General features: G+C 37.7%; 1 protein-coding gene across 1 annotated transcript in view; it reads left to right on the top strand.

The window, feature by feature from the left end:
- The window catches only part of BASP1 (brain abundant membrane attached signal protein 1), an 84,864-nt gene extending 71,030 nt beyond the window's left edge, over window positions 1–13,834 (top strand). The window contains exon 2 of the mRNA XM_027868730.1: window positions 12,276–13,834. Coding sequence (XP_027724531.1) covers window positions 12,286–13,002 — 717 coding nt within the window. The 5' untranslated portion in view covers window positions 12,276–12,285 and the 3' untranslated portion in view covers window positions 13,003–13,834. The remainder of the gene's footprint in view (window positions 1–12,275) is intronic.
- Window positions 13,835–14,095: the final 261 nt, after the last annotated feature.

Genomic DNA, 14,095 nt, shown 5'->3' with positions numbered 1-14,095 from the left:
TAAGACTCAATTGGTTCAGTCATTATGGAAAACAGTTTTGGAACTATGTCCCAAAAGTTATTAAATTGTGAATATTCTTGGACTCAGCGATACCACTACTAACATTAGAGATCAAAGAAATAAGAAAAGGTCCTATATGTACAAAAATGTTTATAGCAGGTGAGTTTTTTTTTTTTTTTTTGTGGTGGCAAAGAACTGGAAACCAGTGGGCTGAGCAGATGATGGAAAAAAATGTTATGGAATACTGCTATCCTGAAGAAAGGGATGGTTTCAGTGAAACCTAGGAAGACTTGTATGGCCTGTTGCAGAATAAAGTGGACAGAATTGGGCTAAGTATTGAAAAAAATGTGGTCTTATGAATTTTAGATTTCTCCTAAACTTGTAAGTGGCAAAGATCTACGATTAGGAATTCAATAGAATTTGATAATGTTTTGGCAGAAGTGAATCTAGCATACTTTTTAGCTGATTTGACTCAGTAACAGAGTAGAAAGTTGTGGGGTTATTTTTTTTCTTTTTCTTTTTGCAGAAAGGGTATAATCTGTAAGGAGGAGGACACACATGGCTAGACTTTCAGTTTTCTCAACCTGTGGAACTGCACATGAAATTTTTACTCTAAAAAAAGTCCTACATTTGCATGTCCCAGAAAATTCTTTATGTTTGAGCATATGTTCCAAGAAGATTTGCTAACGCATTTTAAAATGCTGTCTAAACTTGGACAAAATAGTCTGAATGGTAGGGGAAGAGTTTTCTTTTATGAGGACAACTAGCCTTTATAAGTGGTTTTAACTAGAAACTGTTTAGGTGTCTGTATGGGAAGCTAAATATATCCCTTAACTTCTGACTATTTAGGGGGTAGCTAATAAGTAATGATACAAAAAGAAAAGTCAAAACGGTTTTGCATTTCTCTATCACTTTCTTTTTTGAGATTGGGACTCCAAAAGAAAGGATTTTTTGGTATTGGCAATTATCCCCTAGGTATCCCTTCCCTATTAATTTCTTTTCTTTTTTTTTTTTTCATCCTTTGTAGGGTACAATAGCAAACCACAGTGTCCTCAATGTCTCAATTTATATAGTCTTTCATGTCCTAAGTCTTGAACCTGTTAACTCAAGATTTGTTAGTATCAAATAATTATTAAATATTTGAATGCCAGAACGTATTCGTCATTGTTGAAACAAAGGGTAAGAAAGACACAATCTTTCCTTCCTGGGAAATTTGTTTCTTGCAAAATGTGATTAAAATTCATTCAGTGTTCTTTGCGCAGCTGTAGAGCTATCAACAGTAGGTAAAGACCCTAAAAACTTGTACAACTCCCACACAGCTTTATCCAAGTGTTAGTGTGGAGTTAAAATCATTTATCTGACTCTTGTGTCTTTTTTTTTTTTTTTTTTGAGAGGCAGGGTGGCATAGTGGACAGGGTACTATACTGGGCGTCAGGAAGACCTGGGTTCAAATTCTGTCTCCGACACTTGTTTATATGTGTGACCCTGGACAAGTCACCTCAACTCTGTGTATCGCAGTTTCCTTATCTGTAAAATGAGAGGGTTAGACTCATTGACTGCTAAGGTTCCTTATAGTTCCAAATTCTTTGTAGGGTTACCTAGAGTGGGGGCGGCAAGATCTGTTTTTATATGAATTTCCGTGATCTGTTTTTATGCATTTGGATGAAGGTAGAATCTAACAATTTATAGGCTTTAAAACTACTAAATACATACCTACAGGCTAAAGTAACTACAAATATTGGGCAGCTAGGTGGTGCAGTGGATAGAGTGCTGGCCCTAGAGTCAGAACGACCTGAGTTTAAATCTGACCTCAGACATTTACTAGCTGTGTGACCATAGGCAAGTCACTTAACCTTATTTGACTCAGTTTCCTCATCTGTGGAAGGAGCTGGAGAAGGAAATGGGAGAAAGCAATGGCAGATCACTCCAGCATCTCTGCTAAGAAAACCCCAAATGGGGTCATAAAGAGTCAGGCATGACTGAAACAACTGAAAAATAACAACTACAAGTATCAGTAAACCAATCATTGAACGTTTAAAAGACTAACATTCTTTATACCAAAAATATCTGACTAGCATATGACTGATAAAGAAGATTTTGCCTACATACTTGCCCTCCTTACAGTAAGTGGTTTGAATTGAATTTATTTATTAGGCTAGACTGATAGGTTGAGGTTGGATTTAAGGTAGAAATTAAATAATGCACTTACTTATCATTGCCAGCTGAAAGTTCTTAATAGCTTCATGAAGTGTCTTAGAAGTAAGTCCACATCTGCCTCACTAGTACAATTCCTAATAATTTCCTGCCACTGGTCTGGAGAAGAGGTATATGTGAAAAGTCTCCATCTTCTGGTATGATGGTTATTAGTAGCATTTGCCCTTAGGAAAGTACCTGACTAGGGAACTTCTTAATTTTTGCATATGCCCCCACTGTCTTGTCATCTCTGTTTCTTCTTTTCATTACTAGCCAGCTCTTCAGAAACATACTGAGACTTGTTCCACCCTTTAATTTTATACTTGACTTTTTAAAGTCTTTTGCTAGGTTATAACTAAATAAAAGATTTATTACAAATTAAGAAAGAAAAAAACTAGGCAATGAGTTGTTTTTGAAGTAAGATGGCAAAGCAGTTCTAATGACATTGTTTCAGGGAGTAGATATTTACTAAAAATGTATTTCATTCAATTAGAGTAAGTACTTACTAAGTGCTAGACATTGGGGTTAGGACAATAAAAATGAAGCAGTCCCTTTCTTTAAGGAGTTTGCATTCTTATGGGGGAAATAGCATGCACACATAAATTATAAATAAGTAAAAGAGAGCCTGGATGATGGAATAAATGTGTTTTGCAATATAAAATAATTTTTAAAAATTGAATCGACCAAGAACTGTTCTTGGCTCCCATTGAAATCACCCTCACTATTCTCCTTTTCCTTCTTCCTTTAGTCCTAAACTGGACAAAAGAATGGCAGGATATATTTATCTCCTGCTTAACATCAAACTATGATTTAATTTCTCATAAAATATTTATTTAAAATGAAGACCAGTTCACTAATCAAATGTTTGAATTCATAACACAGATATTGGTTACAACTCAGTTTGGACAGTAAAATAAAATGGTCTCTTGGTATGTTAGAAATTGAACTATGTCAACTTAACCTCTTGGTTTTCCTGGCAATTTTCTAAGACCTTAAGTCTTAAAAAGAAGTTTAAAAACATGAGAAAAAAGAAATGTGTCTTTGACTTTAGTCATTGGAACACTAAAGTCAGTTCTGACTTTTCTAAAATAGTACTTCCTCTAACATACTTACTGACATCTAGTTTGTTAAGAGAAGTGATACAACTGACATATATAGTATACAAAGTACTTTTCCTTTTAAGCAACCTTATGAAATTGTGCAAATATTGCTGCTGCCATTTCACAGATGAATAAATTGAAGTTTATGGTCATATAGCTAGTAAATGTCATAACCAAGGTTGGAATCCAGATCTCTGGATTCTCAATTCAGCAACCTTGATATTCTTCGCAGGTATAGTCAGACTGATCCATTGTTATTTGGAGTGCTCTAATTTACAGATTCCTGATGGTACACAGACCTTTCTGAAGAGGTTGATATGATTTGTATATTGGTTAGCAGATTGTTCTGCTTTAGTTAGAGGAGTACAGAGAACCGAAGATATAATGAAAGTTCAGTGAAAGGGGAAGTGATTGATACTGTTTCCTTTGTTGTCACTCAAACAAATATCTCATCTAAGGAAGCAGCTCATATGATGTCTGGCTCAGACTTTTTAACTCTGTCTGAAAGATTACTTTTGGCTATAATGAGTGGTTTGATGCATGTGTTTAAGTGCCCATCAGTGTTATAATACTAAAAGGTTCTTACTAATTAAAAAATTAAAAAAAAATTTGTCTTCTTGATTACCTTGAATGTACATAAACATTCATACTTGCAAAATTAGATTTTGAAAATAGTGGTATTGTTATGACAATGTAATTTTTTCCCCTTTCTCTCTTTAGAGTGGAAAAAAAAATTAGTTTTAGTCCAAGACTGAGGCAAGGATAAGGAGGCAGAGTAGGTGGGACACTCATCAGGGCAAAAATTTTTTTGTACAGGTCTTTGAATTCCTTTTTTGTTTTATTGTCATTTTGGAATAGCTATGAGCATAGTGTAGGGGACTTCTCCTACCTATACTTCCTAGTAACTGGGTAAACCACTTGGCCTTTGAGCCTTATTTTCCTCCTGTAGGAGGCAGTATGAGATGTTTTCATTGAAAGTACATTGTAGGAGCAGCCAGGTGGCACAGTAGATATAACTCCGGCCTCGGAGTCAGGAGGATCCGAGTTCAAATCCGCCCTCAGACACATGACACTTAACTAGCTGCGTGACCCTAGGGAAATCACTTAACCCCGATTGCCTCACCCCCCCCAAAAAAAGGTACATTGTAACTGTAAAGTGTTACAGTCATACAAAGTACTGTTGTAATGGTGACAGAGTTCACAGAAGGGCTTTTATTCTGCCATTCATGGGAAGACCTAGGAGACTAGAACCACAATGAATTAACCATTTAGACCCAATGGTAGAGCTGGAAGAGACCTTAGTGATGTCCAGCAACCTCACTTTTTGCAACAAATATAGTCTTGTGTAGATTTTAGCAAAACGTTTGCCCCATACTGGGTGGCAGAGTGAATAGAGTGCCAGGCTTGGAGTCAGGAAAACTCGTCTTCATGAGTTCAAATCTGGCCTCAGACAGCTGTGTGACCCTGGGCAAGTCACTTCACCCTGTCTTCCTCAGTTTCCTCATCTGTAAAATGAGCTGGAGAAGGGAATGGCCAACCACTCCAGTGTCTTTGCCAAGGAAACCCCAAATGGGGTCATGAAGAGTCAGACTCAACTGAAATGGTTGAACACCAGTTCTTATAGAGAAGATGGAGAGATGTGGAAGAGATAATGATATAATTAGATGGATACACTGGAAAAAAAATGAGCCAATTCAAAGAAGAACTGTTAATATTACGATGTGAACTTGGCAGGCTATCTCCAGGGGTGTACCCTCGGGATCTGTGCTTAGTCCTGTGCTGTTCAACACTTTTTTAAATCAGTAATTTGTATAAAAACATAATGCTCATCAAATTTACAAATGACACAAAGCCGGGAAGGGATAGCTTAACACAGGATGACAGTCAAGATCTGAAAGATTTTTACAGGCATTTAGCACTGTATGCTAATTAAATGATTAAATGATTTAATTAAACTGATTCTAATAAAATGAAATGTAATAGGAATGAATGCAGGTCTTACACTCGGGTTCAAAAAGTAAACTTCAAAAGTCCAAGATGGGGGAGTCATGGTTAGTCAATAATTTGAACCAGATCTGGGGGTTTTAGTGGGTTATAAGCTCAACATGTTCTAGTGTGATACAACACTCAAAAAAGCACATGTAATACTATGCTACATTAAGACAGAGGTAGCCTACAGAAATTAAGAAAGTGCTACAGTTTAAAGACATTGGTAAGTTGGATAGCATCTAGAGAAGATAACCAAGATGGCAAAGGTCCTTGAGCACATGGTATCCAAGGATAAGTTGAAGGAACTAGGAGTTGTTTAGCTTAGAAAACAGAAGACTAGGACAGGCAGTGTGAGACAACAGCTGTCTAAAGAGCTATCATATGAAAGAAGGATTGGACTTAATCTCTTTGGTGCCAAAGAGCAGGACCAGGAGCAAGGGGTGTAAAATTTAGACTTCATGTCAAGAAAAGCTTCCTAAGTATTATAGTTGTCCAAACATGGACAACAAACATGGTTGCATTAGGTCGTGGGAAGTCTTCAAGCAAAGGCTAGTTGACTACTTACTTGTTGGGTGTGTTGTAGTGGGGATCCTTTTAAATACATTAATTGCACAATATGGTTTCTGAGATCTCTTCTGACTGCAATACAGTGATTTTTTTTTTAATATGGGATTGAGTTTCTCAAGTCATTTGCATTTCTTGAGTGTTACCTGTAACCTAGTGCTTTGTTAAAATACAAATAAATGGAGACCCGGTGGTGGTCTCCTATACTAACCATTAAAATGTTTTGTTTGCTGCAGTTTTTGTAATAAAAGTTGTGTTTACTGCCAAGTCACTTTCTAGGATGAGTAGCTTTTGTCCAAATTGGTGATAATGACCTAGTCCTGGGAAATAAGGGAAACAGTATTGTTCATCAGTTCCCTACCCCCTCTAAGAATTTGATCATATAACCCCGGGCGCAAATAAAAATGGGTGCTGAAGTTTCTTGAGCAAGGAAATAACATGGTCAAATATGCTTATATAATTAGATGGATATATATATGTGTATATATATATATATATATATAACATGGTCAAATATGCTTTAGAAATACTGGTTTGTTAGCTTTTTAGAAGTTGGACCAGAAAGAAAAAAAGTTGAGATTCAAGCAGGCCATTAAGGAGGTTGCTGCAAAAACAGTAGTGAGGGCCTGAATTTAGGATAGTTGGTTTAAGTGAAGAGATGGGAACAAATGTGAAGAAATGTTGAAGAGGTAAAATCTTTTTCTTCTATTTTTATCTTAAAGTGCCCTCGTGATAACTTGTTTAACTCGTTCACCAAGCTTTCTATATTTCTCTCCATTTTTTATGAGATGCTTATTAGTGTCAATTATGTCCAATTCAATAAACATTTATTACACCCCTGCTATGTGTACCCATTGTGCTAAGAATATAAATAATTATAATAAGAAGAAAGATAGCCCCTGCAGGCCCTTGAGGAGCTTACAGTGTGATGGAGGAACACAATACACAAAAGGAAATTGAAGTGAAAAGAGGGGCAGGAGATGAGGTGGGGTCCTGGGAGTGGAAACCAAGCAGAGCCACTGATAGAAACCTGGAAAGTTCTGAGCCTTCCATTAAGGAAGACTTGGGGAGGAGTTTATTACTTCTTCCTCCAACCCTCCAATCAGAGGGGAGAGTCAGTTGAAGGAGTTGAAAAGATCTGCAGGATCTGGAGATCATTTTATCTTAGGGGAGGCATGTTGTTCTGGGGAGTTGAGTAGTCTTCCATTAGCCTTCTTTAAGATTTAAGTTTATAATCTAAACTGGTGTTGACTTTAGCTGCCAAAGCCTATGCAATTTCTAAACTCTTTTGAATGGTTTAATGAGTGCAATCTCTGCAGATAATTTCCCATCAACACATCTAGCTCAAGCCTCTCTGCTGAGCTTCAATCGCCAACTTCTAGTTGGCTGTATCCTTCTGGATGTCCCATAGACATCTCAGCATGTCCAAAGTGGAATTCATTGTTTCCCTCCCCACCAACCATTCCAACCCCTTTTCTTTTTCTTTTTCTTTTTTTTAATTTAATTTTTTTTTTTTAGGCAATTGGGGTTAAGTAACTTGCTCAGGGTCACACAGCTAGTAAGTGTCAAGTGTTTGGTCTGAGGCTGGATTTGAACTCAGGCCCTCCTGACTTCAGGGCCGGTGCTCTATCCACTGTGCCACCTAGCTGCCCCACCAACTCCTTTCCTTAACTTCTCTCTTGGTGGTATTCCCTCTTGAGGACACCACCATCTTCCCAACCACTGAAGTTTACAGTCTTGGCATGTTTATTGACCATTTACTTTCCCTCAGCCCTCATCGGTTGCAAAATTTTGAAAACCTCTAAACTATCTCTGACATCAATCTCCTCAGTCAACTAGTGATCATTTTTCATTATGTACCAGGCACTGTGCTACGACAAAAGGCAATCCCTGCTTCAGAGGAGCACGTGGTCTAATGAAGGGGTACAACTTGCAAACAATTAGGCCAACCACATATTCATAGGATAAATTGGAGATAATCAACAAAGGCAAAGCACTAACATTAAGGAGGGGATCAACAAAGGCTTCTTGCAGAAGGTATAACTTTGGCAAAAATGACAAAGGATGGGAATAGTCATCATTGGAGGAGTTGTGCTTCCTTTTCTATTGGTGGAACTGTAAATTGGTCCAATCATTTTGGAAAGCAGTTAGGAGCTATGTTAAAAATTTTTTTTTTACTAAACTACCCCATACTCCTTGACCCAATCAAGTCAGCAAACATTTATCAAGTGCCTATTATGTTATATGCCAGGCACTGTGCTAACAAACAGGTATCCCTTGACTTGGGCTAAGCAAATAGTGGTAATGAGTATAACGAAATATGATTATCCTATAAGAAATAATGAATATGAGGAATAGAGATGCATAAGAATTATAAGAACTGTTGAAAAATGAAGTAAACAGAATCAAGAAAACAATGTATATAATTACTACATACATATAAATGAAAAAACAACAACAAAATTATTAAAACCCAATGCTGCAAAATGATAATAATGCTCAAACTTGGCCTCAAAGAAGATATATTAGAATGCATCTCTCCCGTTTTTGCAGATATGGGGTCTATGAGTATGGAATCCTGAATGTTGATTTGGTTGATGTGTTCATTGGTTTTGCTGAACTATTTTCTCCTTCTTTATTCTTTGATATATGGGACATTCTTTATTATCTCATATATTGGGAAATATAGGTGATATAAAACATTTTAAGTGTGTTTAGAAATTGAATCGGCTCATTTATTTATTTATTGGTGAGGCAATCGGGGTTAAGTGACTTGCCCAAGGTCACACAGCTAGTAAGTGTCAAGAGTTTGGTCAGAGGCCAGATTTGAACTCAGGTCCTCCTGACTTCAGGGCCAGTGCTTTATCTACTACGCCACCTAGCTGCCCCCTTAGAAATTTAATTGGAAGATGGCATTCCAGACATATGTGAGCATAGGTGCTGAGACTTAAAAGCTGAGAAAGAGAGATGATGATGATGATGATGATGATGGCTAGTAGTACATTTTGACTGGAGCATATGGTATCTGTAGGGATGTGATATAAAATGAGTCTAGAAAGATAGAAGAATCTTTAATGCTAGGCTAAAGAATTTGAGTAGGCAACTCTATAGGCAATGTGAGCACCAAAGTTATGTTTGTATCAGAAAGGGAATGAATGGCCAGATATGTTTTATTTTTTAAAATTTATTTATTTTTAGTTTTCAACATTCTCTTCCACAAGATTTTGAGTTCCAGATTTTCTTCCCATCTCGTCCCTCCCTCCCCCCACCCTAAGATGGCGTGCATTCTGAATACACCTTCCCCTAATCTGCCCTCCCTTCTATTCCCCCTTCCCCCCACTTTGAATATGTTCTTAAAAATTAGTTTGGTAGTGAGTGATATTAAAAATGTAGTCTCTCAGGCAGACCTGTTAGTACGTTAGTAGAATATTGGAATGGTGATGAATGAAGACTGTGCTGGGATTAGGGGTGGGGGAGCAGGGAGAAGGTAGCAGTAGGAATAGAGAGGAAACGATCGATACAAGAAGCGTGGTTGAGTCTGCAAATGAATAATGGAGATGACAGAGAAAGAAATAGTCACATATAACAAGAGTTTTGACCATGGCACACTGAGTCAAATTCGCCACTGACAGAAAGTAGAGTCAAAAAGGCGAGCAAATTTGGGGGAAGAGATGATAAATTTAGTTTTGGATATTTTGAGTGAGAAATATGGAGATTCTACAGTCATTAGAAATGTTCTATCTATATCAAGGAAGAGATGTCAATTTAGGAGTTACCTATGTAGACTTGAAGGTCAAAGCTATGGGGAAAATGAGGTTGTCAGGGGGAAGAATGTAGAGAGAAGAGGGCTAAAGATAGATCCTAGGGGAGCACTTGTCTTAAGTGCTTGGGAAGATGAAGAACCTGAACAAGATTGAGGAATAACTTGTTAGAAGAGATAAGAAAAGGACCAAGAAAGAGTGTGGTGTTCTAGAAAGCTAAAGAAAAAATGAATATCCAGGTACCTACAGCTTCAGTCCAGTGGGACGTTCCATTGACCTACCAAAGTATATTTAGTTTTGTTGTGAACATCTGGCAAATGAACCCCACACATCTTATTTATTTCTTTAAGGCATATACTTTATGAAAAAAGAACTGGTCATACAAAGAATCAAATGCCTGGCAAGTGAAGGGACTGTGTTGTTTTTAGCCTTTGAGACTAGACAGAACTTTAATATGTTCAAGAAAGAACTTAGTCTACTCTATTCTCCACCCCCACCCCCCCAGTTTTAGGGTGAATTAATAAAATAAGAATATCCACTTCTAGTCTTTCTGCTTTAACCTTTCCTAAAAAAGACTTAAATCATGGGAATGCAATTTGATTAATATATTTTGTTTCTTGCCTTCCTATATATGGCATATATCAGATATGAAGAAAAGAATAGAGTGTGGCCTTGATGTGTCTTAGAAGATTCAAATTTTTAGTTAACTAAGATAACATTTTAGTAACCCAGTGTTGCAACTCCTGGGGCTGGAGAAATACATTTCTACACCAAATTTGTATGTATGTGTTGCTGTGTATAGCCTTTATTGTCAAAGTATGTATGGGTACCATTTTCAAGTTTGTAGTTAGTCGGTGCAACCTGATGTCATTTGAGTAACCAAAGTTTCTAAGTCGGCATATCAAGCTCTATTAAGGCACGAGAGAAGTATCGTGAACATGATTTGTCAGTTTTTCCGTTTCTTTGTGCACTGTGCTGTGGCTGAGTGTCAGGTCTCCAGGAATCAGAGCTAGAGTCATACATGCACTTGGGCCAGTTAAAAATTAAATCAGATTGTTATAAACCCATAGCTATTTCAAGGCATATTATTTATTTAAGTAATGACTTCTGCCTTAATTATAGCTCTTTATAAAGAAAGTATATTTGTGTTTCACACTAGGAAGCCAGATTGAGCAAAGACACTTCAATGCTAAGGCTCTAATCAAGGTCAAGCAGTTATTTGGGGGGTGGGGGTGAGGGGTAGGGAGAAGGATAAATGGATACACATTTCATTTGTTTGCTACTTCATTTCCTTTCAGTGGTAAAATATCTTTGGATGCATCTCACTTTTTTTCTGTCACTGATGAAATGTAAGAAGTACTGAATCTGGAGTCAAAAAACTAATCAACCTTTGACACTCCTACTAGCACTGTGGTTATAGTAATTTACAAGTGCACAATGTGCAAGCTACTCCATCTCTCTTAGCCTCATTTTCTTCATCTATAAAACGAGCATTAGACTAAATGACCACATAAAGTCCCTATCTTATCCAAATTCACATTACTTTATCATCTCAATTGTTGATAACAATTTTATCCATATTCTATAATTCCCATAGTACCACAAATGGTGCACATAATAAAACTTTATTAACACTGTTGGCAATCACAGAGTATATTAGCTAACCAGGAGTGAGGAATCTGGCTTCGAGCCCCTCTAGGTCCTTAAGTGTGGCCCTTTGACTGAATCTAGATTTCACTGAACAAATCCCCTTAATAAAAGAATTTGTTTGGTAAAACTTGGACTCAGTTAAAAGGCCACACCCAAGGACCTAGAAGGCCACATGTGGCCTTGAGGCTGCAGGTTCTCCACCCCTCAAACTAATGGGTGATGCATCCAGAGATATGACAACCTAGCACGTTACTTCAAAGACAGCAAGATTTGCATTGGCTTCATCTTTTAATTGGCATATGGTTTGAATTTCTATCCCCCCCAAAATCTCATTGGTATATGCTTTCCTCTACTGACTTCAAAAAAAAAGCCTCTATCCAAAACTGAAGTACTTTTTCGAAGCAGTGAACAGAAATCTGCACTAGTTGACAAACTAAGTATAGTGGGAGTAGACACTGTAATGACCTGGACTATTGTTTGACTTTAACAGGTCCTTTGTTAATTACAGGGTAGGTTGAATCTCTTCTGTTCTATTTTAGCCTAGGTTTTCAAATACATGAAAATGTATTTTTGTACTTGCGTAAGAATAAGAGAACTTCTAAAGAATCCAAATCTTCTGGGATTGATTTTTAAAAGGAAATTATGATCTATGGTATATAATAGTTTGAGGTTTTCATATGGAGGCCTGTTTTTAAAGCATGAAGCAGTTTTTGATTAGCTATACACTAAACCTAAGATGGCTGCTGTTGCCATTTTAGGCTTCTGGATTCAATACTTTGTGTTTGCTTTAACTAGAAGAGACGGCGCAGTGCTCACTGCTAACTTGAAAATCAAATATTTGTTCCATTTTCCTTTAAGACTGACAGCTTAGCTTCTAGTCATTGGTACTTTGAGCTCAGCTTATTTACCAAGCTGATTGTCAGTAGCTGTGTAACTGAGATGTTTACCTTTGAAACTAAAGCCTCCTTTGGTTTTCTCACTCTAAAAAAGGGAATCTCTTTTTATTTTTCTGTTGCAGAACTCCAAAGATGGGAGGCAAGCTCAGCAAGAAGAAGAAGGGGTACAATGTAAATGATGAGAAAGCCAAGGATAAAGACAAGAAGGCTGAAGGAGCTGGTGCCGAGGAAGAAGAAACTCCCAAGGAAAATGATGAGACCCAGACGGTGGCAGAGACCACAGATGTGAAGGAGAGCAACAAAGAGGAGAAGACAGATAAAGATTCTCAGGTCACTGCTAACAAGACTGAAGAGAAGGAAGCAGGGAAGGATGCAGCGGCTGGCAAAGAAGAGGCTCCGAAATCAGAGCCTGAGAAACCGGAGGCTGTCCCTGATGGAAAGGTGGAGCCGCAGAAGGATACTGAGCTGGAGCAGGCTCCTGCCTCTGCCCCAGTGGCCAGTAGTGATGCTTCTAAGACTTCAGTGCCTAGCACTGAGGCAAAGGTCTCCCAGTCTTCAGAAGCCACAGCAACTAGTAAAGTAGATGACAAGAGCAAAGAGGAAGGGGAAGCCAAAAAGACTGAGGCTTCCGTAGCTCCCGTCACCCAAGAAACTAAAAGTGAAGTGGCTCCAGCTTCAGACTCAAAACCTAGCAGCAGCGAAGCTGTGTCTTCCAAGGAGACCCCAGCAGCAGCGGAAGCCCCTAGCTCTACCCCTAAGGCCCAAGAACCTGCAGCCCCAGCAGAAGAGGTTAAACCTTCTGAGGCTCCGACCGCTAATTCGGATCAAACCATAGCAGTGAAAGAGTAACATGGACAGCCTATTGAAAAAATAATAATAATAATAATGATGATGATAATAATAATAATAATCACTTAAAAACAACCTGTGTCTCTCTCTCTCTCTTTTTTTTCCCCCCAGCTATACTAACTTGTTTCAAATCTGAAATAATGATATGTATTGCCCCCAAAAAAGGATATCCCATCAAGGGAGGGAGGGAGAGGGTGGGGGAGAGAATCCAAATAGTATTTTTGTGGGGAAATATCTAATATACCTTCAGTCAACTTTACAAATAAGTCCTGGATTTTAAAGATGGATGTCTGAAAGTACAGTACATCTTTTGTACCTGAACTGCTGTTAGATGCACTCCACCGATATATCAAAATCTCTTTTCTTCTGTAATAGGGTTTGGGAGTGATGTGTTTGATTCTGCCCACAGGGCCTGTGCCAAGGCAATCAGATCTTTATGAAAGCAGTATTTTCTGTGTTTTTTTTTCTTATTATTTACAGCCTTTCTTATTTTGATATTTTTTTAATGCTGTGGATGAATGCCAACTTTCAGACAGTACCCACTTAGCTGTCCACATTTTTTCTCAATGCCAATCCTCCATTCTTCCTCTCCAGATATTTTTGGGAGTAACAAACATTCTCATTCTACTTAGCCTACCTAGATTTCTCATGACGAGTTAATGCATGTCCGTGGTTGGGTGCACCTGTAGTTCTGTTTATTGGTCAGTGGAAATGAAAAAAAAAAATCTGCGTTCATTGCAGTTCCAGTTTCTCTTCCATTCTGTGTCACAGACACCAACACACCACTCATTGGAAAATGAAAAAAATACACAAAAAACCAAGAAAAAAAAAACAAAATGTACAATGGATGCATTGAAATTATATGTAATTGTATAAATGGTGCAACAGTAATAAAGTTAAATAATTTAAAAAGTTGTACAGGCTGTTAGTTTTGTTTAGGTGTTCTTCTTTCTCTTAAGATATTTTTGCAATTGAACTGCCCCTGGGATGAGCACAATATTGCATCATAAAATACTGTCCAGAGACTGAGAAAATAGATCGGTAATCCTGAATGTCATGGTAATGAAAAATCAGTGTGCCTTAAGGAGCACTG

This window comes from Vombatus ursinus, unplaced genomic scaffold (assembly GCF_900497805.2).
Source record: "Vombatus ursinus unplaced genomic scaffold, bare-nosed wombat genome assembly UNPS02014791.1, whole genome shotgun sequence".
Classification (NCBI taxonomy): domain Eukaryota; kingdom Metazoa; phylum Chordata; class Mammalia; order Diprotodontia; family Vombatidae; genus Vombatus; species Vombatus ursinus.
The sequence above is the reverse complement of the archived record's forward strand: the minus strand, read 5'-3'. Positions and strand labels throughout refer to the sequence as shown.